This window comes from Dermochelys coriacea, chromosome 1 (assembly GCF_009764565.3).
Source record: "Dermochelys coriacea isolate rDerCor1 chromosome 1, rDerCor1.pri.v4, whole genome shotgun sequence".
Lineage (NCBI taxonomy): Eukaryota > Metazoa > Chordata > Testudines > Dermochelyidae > Dermochelys > Dermochelys coriacea.
In genome coordinates, this window is record NC_050068.2 from 343,803,387 (window position 1) to 343,815,770 (window position 12,384).

Sequence of the window (12,384 nt, forward strand, 5' to 3'; positions counted from 1 at the left end):
TGATACTGCCAAGAATGACCTTGAGCGGATCACTGCGGACTACGTGGCTCTGGGAAGAAGGATAAAGGAGTTGGAGGCGCAAGTGGTGTTCTCGTCCATCCTCCCCGTGGAAGGAAAAGGCCTGGGTAGGGACCGTCGAATCGTGGAGGTCAACGAATGGCTACGCAGGTGGTGTCGGAGAGAAGGCTTTGGATTCTTTGACCATGGGATGGTGTTCCATGAAGGAGGAGTGCTGGGCAGAGACGGCCTCCATCTTACGAAGAGAGGGAAGAACATCTTTGCCAGCAGGCTGGCTAACCTAGTGAGGAGGGCTTTAAACTAGGTTCACCGGGGGAAGGAGACCAAAGCCCTGAGGTAAGTGGGAAAGCGGGATACCGGGAGGAAGCACAGGCAGGAATGTCTGTGAGGGGAGGGCTCCTGCCTCATACTGGGAATGAGGGGCGATCAACAGGTTATCTCAAGTGCTTATATACAAATGCACAAAGCCTTGGAAACAAGCAGGGAGAACTGGAGGTCCTGGTGATGTCAAGGAATTATGACGTGATTGGAATAACAGAGACTTGGTGGGATAACTCACATGACTGGAGTACAGTCATGGATGGTTATAAACTGTTCAGGAAGGACAGGCAGGGCAGAAAAGGTGGGGGAGTAGCACTGTATGTAAGGGAGCAGTATGACTGCTCAGAGCTCCGGTACGAAACTGTGGAAAAACCTGAGTGTCTCTGGATTAAGTTTAGAAGTGTGTGCAACAAGAGTGATGTCATGGTGGGAGTCTGCTATAGACCACCGGACCAGGGGGATGAGGTGGATGAGGCTTTCTTCCGGCAACTCACGGAAGCTACTAGATCGCATGCCCTGATTCTCATGGGTGACTTTAATTTTCCTGATATCTGCTGGGAGAGCAATACAGCGGTGCATAGACAATCCAGGAAGTTTTTGGAAAGCGTAGGGGACAATTTCCTGGTGCAAGTGCTAGGGGAGCCAACTAGGGGGAGCGCTTTTCTTGACCTGCTGCTCACAAACCGGGTAGAATTAGTGGGGGAAGCAAAAGTGGATGGGAATCTGGGAGGCAGTGACCATGAGTTGGTTGAGTTCAGGATCCTGACGCAGGGAAGAAAGGTAAGCAGCAGGATACGGACCCTGGACTTCAGGAAAGCAGACTTTGACTCCCTCAGGGAACAGATGGCCAGGATCCCCTGGGGGACTAACATGAAAGGGAAGGGAGTCCAGGAGAGCTGGCTGTATTTCAAGGAATCCCTGTTGAGGTTACAGGGACAAACCATCCCGATGAGTCGAAAGAATAGTAAATATGGCAGGCGACCAGCTTGGCTTAATGGTGAAATCTTAGCGGATCTTAAACATAAAAAAGAAGCTTACAAGAAGTGGAAGGTTGGACATATGACCAGGGAAGAGTATAAAAATATTGCTCGGGCATGTAGGAAAGATATCAGGAGGGCCAAATCGCACCTGGAGCTGCAGCTAGCAAGAGATGTCAAGAGTAACAAGAAGGGTTTCTTCAGGTATGTTGGCAACAAGAAGAAAGCCAAGGAAAGTGTGGGCCCCTTACTGAATGAGGGAGGCAAGCTAGTGACAGAGGATGTGGAAAAAGCTAATGTACTCAATGCTTTTTTTGCCTCTGTTTTCACTAACAAGGTCAGCTCCCAGACTGCTGTGCTGGGCATCACAAAATGGGGAAGAGATGGCCAGCCCTCTGTAGAGATAGAGGTGGTTAGGGACTATTTAGAAAAGCTGGACGTGCACAAGTCCATGGGGCCGGACGAATTGCATCCGAGAGTGCTGAGGGAATTGGCGGCTGTGATTGCAGAGCCCTTGGCCATTATCTTTGAAAACTCGTGGCGAACGGGGGAAGTCCCGGATGACTGGAAAAAGGCTAATGTAGTGCCCATCTTTAAAAAAAGGGAAGAAGGAGGATCCTGGGAACTACAGGCCGGTCAGCCTCACCTCAGTCCCTGGAAAAATCATGGAGCAGGTCCTCAAAGAATCAATCCTGAAGCACTTAGAGGAGAGGAAAGTGATCAGGAACAGTCAGCATGGATTCACCAAGGGAAGGTCATGCCTGACTAATCTAATCGCCTTTTATGATGAGATTACTGGTTCTGTGGATGAAGGGAAAGCAGTGGATGTATTGTTTCTTGACTTTAGCAAAGCTTTTGACACGGTCTCCCACAGCATTCTTGTCAGCAAGTTAAGGAAGTATGGGCTGGATGAATGCACTATAAGGTGGGTAGAAAGCTGGCTAGATTGTCGGGCTCAACGGGTAGTGATCAATGGCTCCATGTCTAGTTGGCAGCCGGTGTCAAGTGGAGTGCCCCAGGGGTCGGTCCTGGGGCCCGTTTTGTTCAATATCTTCATAAATGATCTGGAGGATGGTGTGGATTGCACTCTCAGCAAATTTGCGGATGATACTAAACTGGGAGGAGTGGTAGATACGCTGGAGGGGAGGGATAGGATACAGAAGGACCTAGACAAATTGGAAGATTGGGCCAAAAGAAATCTAATGAGGTTCAATAAGGATAAGTGCAGGGTCCTGCACTTAGGATGGAAGAATCCAATGCACCGCTACAGACTAGGGACCGAATGGCTCGGCAGCAGTTCTGCGGAAAAGGACCTAGGGGTGACAGTGGACGAGAAGCTGGATATGAGTCAGCAGTGTGCTCTTGTTGCCAAGAAGGCCAATGGCATTTTGGGATGTATAAGTAGGGGCATAGCGAGCAGATCGAGGGACGTGATCGTTCCCCTCTATTCGACACTGGTGAGGCCTCATCTGGAGTACTGTGTCCAGTTTTGGGCCCCACACTACAAGAAGGATGTGGATAAATTGGAAAGAGTACAGCGAAGGGCAACAAAAATGATTAGGGGTCTAGAGCACATGACTTATGAGGAGAGGCTGAGGGAGCTGGGATTGTTTAGTCTGCAGAAGAGAAGAATGAGGGGGGATTTGATAGCTGCTTTCAACTACCTGAAAGGGGGTTTCAAAGAGGATGGCTCTAGACTGTTCTCAATGGTAGCAGATGACAGAACGAGGAGTAATGGTCTCAAGTTGCAATGGGGGAGGTTTAGATTGGATATTAGGAAAAACTTTTTCACTAAGAGGGTGGTGAAACACTGGAATGCGTTACCTAGGGAGGTGGTAGAATCTCCTTCCTTAGAGGTTTTTAAGGTCAGGCTTGACAAAGCCCTGGCTAGGATGATTTAACTGGGACTTGGTCCTGCTTTGAGCAGGGGGTTGGACTAGATGACCTTCTGGGGTCCCTTCCAACCCTGATATTCTATGATTCTAAGTTCTACCCTCAGACTTTGTCACCCTGCTACAATCCACAATTTCCCAACAGGGGAGCTATAGCACAATTATGTCTCAGAACTTGGAGAGCACGTGGCTTGATGAGAGAGGACAGCGTAGGTGGAGGAAGGACCCGAGTGTTGCATTGGCTTGGCCCTGTCCCTTTATCAGCATTGTCAGCCTCAACACATTGGATCAAGACAGGATGTTTTCCTACAAAAACCTGCTCTAGGAATTTGGGGGGGGGGGCAGTTCTCTGGCCCATGTTAGGCAGGAGGTCAGACTAGAAGACCACAATGGTTCCTTCTGGCCTTGGACTCTATGAAGAGATCAAAAGCCTTGAGTCAGGCCCTAAAAATCTTTTTTTTTTCCCCTTAAAGCCAATAACATGTTTCTTTGGTCTGTCAGTTGATTTGGGCCTATCGCCACGGGGGGGGTGTGTGTGTGTGTGTGTGTAAATTAGTGCCGCCCATTCTCTCAATTTGTATGGGATAAGGGGCTATTGGCCCCCGCTGCAAGAGCTCTCGCCCCAACATCTTTCTCCCCTCCCCAGCTATTAATTCTTCCCCACCCGTTCAACCCCCCCACAGCCCCTACCTCCCGCAGTGTTGCCCCCCCTGCAATCTCCACCCCCACAGTTCATCCCCCCCCCAGTCTCACCTCTACTCCTCCTGGGGCTGTTCACCCCACTCTCCAGGCCTGGGGGGCTGCAGTGGGGCCCCCTCTTGCCCTTCCAGGCTGGGGGGCAGCTCCCAGGGCTCTTCACCCCCGCAACCCCTCCTGGGTGGGGGAGGGGGGGGAAGCTGAGCCACTGTCCTGTCCCCGTTGCTCACAGGAGGGAGGACGAGGGGCCAGAGCCACCCGGCTTCAGGTCGCCATGGGAGCGAGAGCCCGCTCTGCCAGCGGCAGCGCTGATTGGTTGTTCTGCCCCAAGAGGTGGGCAAAGGGGGTGGGCAGCCAATCAGAGGGCTCCAATTCACTAGGGGGCTGGGGCGTCTCATGTTCCAGGCCCATTGGCCACGCTGCGTCCCGCTCACCCACACAGGGTGACCAGACAGCAAATGTGAAACATCGGGACGGGGGATGTGGGGGGGGGGGTAATAGGAGCCTATATAAGAAAAAGACCCCAAAATTGGGACTGTCCCGATAAAAATCGGGACATCTGGTCACCCTACACCCACAGCACCCCCCCCACTCCCACGGAGGACAGCCAGGGCTGCACGTGCATTTCGGAGAGCAGAATTCAGGCTAACGAGCATTCGGCTCTCTGACCCCATGGGGCAAGACGGTCTAGCAACAGGAGCATTGTTGTAAAAGCAAATCCATCTTCCTGCCCTTCCCCGCAAACACCTTTAAATCGGGGCCTGAACCACCTCAGAAATCACCCCTGCAACATTACGCACAATTCATTAGACGTTTTGGGAGGGTAAACGGGGCGGGGGGGGGGGGAAGTACCTCTAAGAGAACAAAGATTTGGTCCAATTTAGCAGAAGCAGCTTTTTGGGAGATGCTTCCCTGAGGGCAACCCCCCAACACAAAACAGGGAGGGAGGGAGCAAGGGATATCTGGGTTTGCAGAGTGGCTTATCTGCTGATTTTGTTGAACTCTAATCGTTCTGTGTGCCTCTATCTAGCATTTTCTTTTCTGCCCATCACTGCAGTACCTGAGCACCTCTTACACCTTCCATGCAAAGATCTCAAAAGATTTGCAAACTAACGAATCAACCCTCACAGCACCCCCCAGAAGGTAGATATTATCACTGCCATTTGACATGGGAAAACTGAGTCTGGGACTTTCAATGGCCTCAAGGGAGTTAGGAACCCCTCGTCTTTCAGCAGGAGTTGGGTACCTGGCTTCTTCAGGCTCCTGAAAATACCAACCTAAGTGACTTATCCGAGGATACATATCAACTCATTAGCAGAGCTGGGAACAGAACTCAGACCTCCTGACTCCCTGTCCTGTGCTTTAGCCACTAGACAGTAAAGAAGTGCCACAGAAATTGAAACCATTCCCTTTGTCTTCCTAAGGAAATACACTTTGCCGCTCGGTAAAAGCTCGCTTGGCTGCCTGTGCAGAACTGCGATGACATACAGTGGTTGTTCGGTGTAGCACAGCATGCACTGACTTGTGGACATCCAGAAAATGTACAAGCAACAATGATATTGTATGTGCATTTAGCGTCTTTCATCGGATGAGACAGACCCCTACATGCTTGAGCAGTAGCTAAACGCATCACCTTGCCCAGCACTAAAAAGGAGCCGTCTCAACTGTGAAAATGTGGCACCGGTTTTGCACCTGCCTCATTACACAGGAGAGGGGCTAAAAATAACTTCTCCAGTTTAAACTGCCAGGGGAATTGCCCTAGGCTTCAAGGCCAGAAGGGATCATTACAATCATCTAGTGTGATCTTCTGCACAACACAGGCCAAAAAATCTCACTCAGGGATGCACTGTATCAAGCCCATAAGTTCTCCGTTAGACACCCAGCCAATTTTGAAAGACCTCAATTGATAGACAAATCTCAGATCAGCTCAAATGAGTAATTAGGGGCTCAGATGCTATGGTGGTGAGCACAGCTAATATAATGCCTGAACAGAGGTGGGAAATAGCCTTAGTATCCTGGCTACTTTCTATCCCCACTCACTACTCTCTGGTTTTGTTTGCTTGTATTTTGTTTTCAACTGTTCAGATCTTTCCATCCCATGCAAATGACGTTACTTCAGTAGCACAGCGTCCCCTAGCACTGTGCTAGGGTGCTGGCTCAGAAGTAACTCAGAGAAGAGGTCCAAACAGCATATCATTTTTGGGAGTACTTTGGGTTTTCCTGGTAGACCTGAACAACATTCAGGCACAACCACGCTTCAGCTGCTGCTCAGAGCCCAAAGCAAAGTGATGTTCTACTGAAAAACTTCAGCAGCTTCCACTCCACAGAGGCCACTAGAACATTAACAAGCGCATGGAGCTCAGGCCTGGATGGGCCAGATCGGTTCCAATTCAGTGTTTTTAAAGGGCCAGATTCTGACCTGTCACCCACATGTAATTCTGAAGTAACTCCACTGAAGTCAGTCTGGACTTACTGAGATTAGGAGATGTTTAGGGACAATTCCTAACACGGAAGTAGACGGGGAGCTCATTCACAGCCTATTCCTCTGGCAGCTAGAAGGTTTGCACGCTGAAGCACCTGGTCAGCTCGCATTCTGGACTTTGACTGGTACAGATCTCCTCCTGTAAGATATGATCCAACTCCTACTTAGTTCAACAGGAGACTTCCCATTGACCACAACGGGAATTGGCTAGGACTCTTAAAAAGAGTGCAGCCAACAGGATCCCCCACAATGGCTCACCCAATACCCCTTCTGCTCGAGGCCAGAAGCTGAGAAGGGTGGCATAATCCCAATTATGACCTAAGGCTCGTACTCCCCTAGCCTCAGATATGGGTGGAAGGAGGAAATTTCATAAGCTTCCAGGGCTGCCGCAAAAATCTCCAGATTTTCATGATGCCAGAGCTGTGGGTGCTGTAGGTATATCTGATTTCACAAAGATATGGCACATAAGCATGGACAGGTATCACCACCACAGATAGACAGGCTGGGGTGTGGAGAGGAGGTGGGAGGGATCACACCTGCCACAAAGACGACAACTTGAACCTCACTACTGTCTGGGGGGGGGGTCTGGTGAGAGATGGGGGAAATGACATTTTTGTATGCATTTTCTTGGATGCCAGTATTTTTCTCTGATGGCAAAAGGAAACCTGGGGAAGACCTCTGGCTGGTCCATATCCTCCACAGGCAGCCCTGCCAAGGTGCTCTCTGCACCCACGCTGAAAGCTACATTAGCATCTTGCCAGAAAACCCATGCCTAAAAAGGCTGGGTGGGCCCTCTGCTGTCAGGGGAAGAAACTGGAGCGAGCTTCCCTGCCCTGTTGCTGAAGGAAGAAAGCCTGCCGGTATCACCATCTTCCTCTTGCTAGAACTTCCTTAGCAGAGCAGACACGCATCCTGCATCCCGCAGTGACTAGTGCCTTCATAATGGAGGATTGTGCAATAACATGGCCACAAGGGAAACATCTTACTAACCCATGGCACTTAGTGGCTGGCTTATGTCCTGGCTCTTAAAAGTTGATCTACCTTAGAGATACACTCCCGGCAGTTAGGTGGCCATGTTACAAAGCTCTAGCCCTCCTCTTAAGAGATGGTTGTGACTTTCCTCCTTTCTCCCTCTGCAACAAAAAGAAACAAAGGCAGGAAGGCTCCTACTGGGCCCTAAACACTGCAGAGATGATCACAGAGCCCTGTGCCACTGATCATGATTATCCTGCAAAACCAGAACACAATCCCCCATTTCCCGCAGGAGACAGTGTTGATATTCCACTGCTGTGACATACAAACTTAGCTTGGAACATTACATTTGCAAAAAGTCCAGTTAAACCCAGTCAAGGTTAGAGACGAAAAGTCAGCAATGTTGTGGTATCCTTTCTTTTAACTGTACCCCAGCAAAGCTCTGCAATTTCATAGGGTGGTGGAGGGCACGGATCAGCTTTCAGTATCCAGCCCAGGCCAGGGAAGCTAATGATCCAACCAGTGGACCAAATTCGGTGATGAATCCTGGTCACGTGTCACCTGAGGCTCATGCTAAGTGCCAGGGGTTGACACTTATGTTGCACGTATGCCAAGAGGAAGCAGGGGTTGGTTGGGAGGAGTTTGGGTTGTTTTTCTGCAGTGACGCAACCAACCTGCAGCAGTTTCTCCCTCACAGGGTTGGCTTTGTCGAGGACTGCGTGCCAGGCTTAAATATGTACGTGGAAGTAGGGTTTTTATAAACCACAATCAAGGTTCTACCAATGTGATATATGCCATCATGTGCCAGCAATGCCCCTCTGCCATGTACATTGGCCAAACCGGACAGTCTCTACGTAAAAGAATAAATGGACACAAATCAGACGTCAAGAATTATAACATTCAGAAACCGGTAGGAGAACACTTCAACCTCTCTGGTCACTCAGTAAAAGATTTAAGGGTAGCAATTTTGCAACAAAAAAGCTTCAAAAACAGACTCCAATGAGAAACTGCTGAGCTTGAATTAATATGCAAATTAGATACCATTAGCTTGGGTTTGAATAGAGACTGGGAGTGCCTGGGTCATTACACATATTGAATCTATTTCCCTATGTTAAGTATCCTCACATCTTTTTGTCAACTGTCTAAATGGGCCATCTTGATTATCACTACAAAAGTTTTTTTTCCCTCATGCTGACAATAGCTCATCTTAATTAATTAGCCTCTTACAGTTTGTATGGCAACTTCCACCTTCTCTGTATATATATATATATATATATATATATAATCTTCTTACTATATGTTCCATTCTATGCATCCGATGAAGTGAGCTGTAGCTCATGAAAGCTTATGCTCTAATAAATTTGTTAGTCTCCAAGGTGCCACAAGTCCTCCTGTTCTTTTTGTGGATACAGACGAACATGGCTGTTACTCTGAAATCAAGGTACGTACTCTTTCACAGTTCCAGTGCAGGAGATTGCAAGACTGGCTGATCCTTGGGCCAAGGTCCCTTTGTACAGCAGCCTCTCTCTGATCAAAGGGCCCCCGCACCAGCAGCAGACCAGCGATCTGATTTTCATAAGAGTTCAGCCCCCTTTTAGGCACCTGAACAAAAAACCCAGATTAACACAAGTGCTCAAGCCTCATCATTCTCCTTGGGAGCTGCTGGGTGCTGAGCACTTTTGAAAGTCTGGCCTCCATTCTCTGACCCATTGGTCTTTCTTCCCCGCAGGCTCATGTGTTTCTCAGTCTGTTACAAATGGTTCTGTCCTTCACCTGACAATACATATACAAATCTGAAATTGGCGGCCCAATCCAACCACAAAGATGTAAACCGGCACATGCTGCTCCGAATCTCAGAAAGCAACAGAAGTACACTCCTAGGCTGGGATCACGGTCTGTATTAACACACCTGCAAGCAAGCCTGTACACACTCTGATCACCCTGACACTTAGAACCAGTTCTCTTCTCCCCACGTTTCCCTTTCCCTCTGGGTCACCCTCATCTTTCCTCAGGCCTCCCCTGGTCTTCCCCATAGATGTTCGGTCTCAGTATTTTACTGCGGTTTTCCAGGCCTCTCCTCTCCTGCCAGCAGTTGTCCTGCCCTGTCTCACTCTTATCACACTGGGTCATCATTTCTGTTCAAGGTGCCTCCTGTCAAACAGCCCAGCTGTACTGATCTGATGAAGTGAGAAAGAGAGGAGCTGCTTAAAAGGTTGGGGAGGAGAGAGATCACAGCAGGATAAGATGGAGGCTCAAACTTTAAATCCTATGCCCCAGCCCTGCTGCCCCCCAACCCACACACACCATCCAGCCTGAAACTCCCCTTTCTCAATTTCATCCCTTAATTCCTATTTACACCACCTTAAACAGTCCCTTCTCTGAGCAGCGCTGTAGGGTTAGATACTACACTTGCTTGAAGGGACTATTTCCTCCATGGCTATCACTCAACCAAACTTTATGTATTCAACTCAACCTTTCCTTATGAGTCAACCCCTCCAGCCCCTCAATCATTTTGGGTGAACTCTGCCTGCAGATCTAACCATCATGCTGTTTTGGCCCAGCAGGGACACCAGACCAGAGCCCTCTCCTCCCAGAGAAGCTTATGCCACAAGTGTTTTGATGTACTAATTCTTTAAATGTGTATTTGCATTATTCATAGCCGCAGTCTAATCCCACTTTCTTGAGACAGCGAGCCCAGTTCTCCTCTCACACCACTCACTTCATTGGCGTTACTCCTGACACACACCAGGTTAAGTGAAAGGAGAACATGGCCCTTCATTTTTAAAAGGCAACCAGCGACTGGAAAGATTAAGCCTTTGTGGGGTTATATGCTACGCTGCGTCTGCTCAGAGAGGAGCAGTACAATGTTCATTTGAAATGTACTGGGGTTTTCTTCCTTTTGGTTTCCCACAGATGTCCTGCCCGATTCCCATTCTGCATCCCGGCACACACTATGCTAGGATGTCACCGCTGTCACAGAACTTGCTGGCACACAGAGCCAACATGGGTGTACATGGGAAGGGAATTACTAACAATACCATCTAGCTTTTATATAACCCTCTTCATTGCGAGATCTCAAAGCACTTTGCAGAGGAGATCAGTAGCCACTATTCCCATTTTATGATGGGGAAACTGAGGCACAGGGCTGTGAAGTGACTTGCCCAAGGTCGCTCAGCAGGCCACTGGCAGAGCCCGAAATTGAGGGGTCTCCAGCATCCCAGTCTGCTTCCCTTAAAGTAAAAGCACTGCATTGCAGCAGCCCCAGGAGGATGAGAATCTACTCCCTCTGCAGCACTCACCACTCCTATACTTATCTGCAAGTGACTCACAAGACAGTGAGTAGGTGCCTTTGTCCCCTGTAAACTGTGTCCGTTCCCCTATAGCACTTTAACCCCATGCTGGCTTGCAGAGCTTTGGCACAAGCAGACGGGACTGACCTCAGTCAATCACTGAAGTGGAACCTCACAGAAATGAGAGATGGATTGAACCCTGTAATAAATCCACGACCCCCTAGGAATTCCAGACCGCCACATTATGACAATTTCACTGTGGTTTCTGGCATAGAACTCAGCTTCTCCGGCTCCAGAAGCCCAGTCCCCTACATCTGCAGCTAGAAGAGCATCTCTGTTAGCAGTCTAGGTCCTATGACACACAGTTGAGCAGTTCTGATTCTCTCCAGCAGAGAGCAACGACAATACACACACTAGCCAGGTCCTCTCAGCCTAAGTGGCCGAAGTCCATCCCACAACAAGGCAGGGCTGGTCCCTACTGTATGTTTTTCCATTGCTTTGTCCATTGTCAAACGACTGGCTCCCCCATTTCAGTGGGAGATGTACTTCAACTGTACAACAGCGGTTCTGTTAATCAAGGCGACCAATGCAGTAAAAAAAAGAGCCGTTCAAATAGGAAATAGATATATCCCAGATGCTTGTTCTTAGTCAATTAAACCTTGATCGGTTTATGTATCTATTATTAGCTAAAAGGGGAGGGGGGTGATTAACTCACACACTGTACCTACACGCAGCATAGCCCAGGGCAAGGCGGACAGCCAAATCCGAGCCCAAGCAAACAGGAAGCCAACCAGCTTTTCAAACGCTGCAATGATCATAAAACACCCCCTAAGCACAGCGCGGAAACCGCCAGCAGCAGCCCGGCCCTGGCCCCCAGATCAGCGGCACCCAGTGCTCCCGCAGCCCCGGCCTTGAGCTGGGGGTCACCCCAAATCCCACCGCCCTCCTCTTCGCCATTCAACCCTCCTGTAGCCCGGCCGCTGCCCCGGAGCCCGCTGCAGGGGCGGATGGGGCAGCCACGCCTCGCCTGCCGGCCCGGGGGTGTTGGGGGGCCCGGGGGCGCCCTTACCTTTTCGGAAGGGCATGATGAGCCTCGCGGCCGCAGGGATCGCTCGGAGCCGGACGCCTGGGTTCCGCAGCCCCCCCCCCCGCCGGCGGGGCCGGTCGGGCGGTCTCAGAAGGAAACTGACATACTTGGTCAATTCCCGGCCGAAAGCGGCGTCACCGGAGCGAAGCAGGAGGAAGTTCAGATGCTGGCTGCACTTTCGGGAGCCCTTTAACCCGTCTCTCCCCGCAGCCGCCGGCAGAGCTGCCAGCCGCACGGGGGGTGCTCGGTCTGCAGAGACCGGGAGGGCAGGGAGTCGGGTGACCAGGCAGCAAATGTGAAAAATCAGGAGGGGGTGTGTGTGTGTGTGGGGGGGGGGGTAATTTTGTGGCCCCCGCCCACGAAAAAGAGTGATACGGAGGCAAATGCAGTGGGTTGGTGCCCAGCTAGTTATTATTGTTAGTATATAAGAAAAAAAGACCCCAAAATCGGGACGGTCCCTATAAAATGGGTTTCAGAGTAGCAGCCGTGTTAGTCTGTATTTGCGAAAAGAAAAGGAGGACTTGTGGCACCTTGGAGACTAACGCATTTATTGGAGCATAAGCTTTGGTGAGCTGCAGCTCACTTCATCGGATGCATCCGATGAAGTGAGCTGTAGCTCAGGAAAGCTTATGCTCCAAAAAATGTGTTA

At 50.0% G+C, this 12,384-nt stretch overlaps 1 protein-coding gene across 3 annotated transcripts in view; it reads right to left on the bottom strand.

Annotated features, from left to right (window-relative positions):
• PFKFB3 (6-phosphofructo-2-kinase/fructose-2,6-biphosphatase 3) overlaps positions 1 to 11,968 on the bottom strand; it is a 74,755-nt gene extending 62,787 nt beyond the window's left edge. For all 3 annotated transcript variants that reach the window (XM_043499064.1, XM_038390490.2, XM_043499055.1), the window contains exon 1: positions 11,718 to 11,968. In XM_043499064.1, the coding sequence (XP_043354999.1) occupies positions 11,718 to 11,733 (16 nt within the window). In that variant the 5' untranslated portion in view covers positions 11,734 to 11,968. The remainder of the gene's footprint in view (positions 1 to 11,717) is intronic.
• Between the last annotated feature and the right edge of the window lie 416 nt (positions 11,969 to 12,384).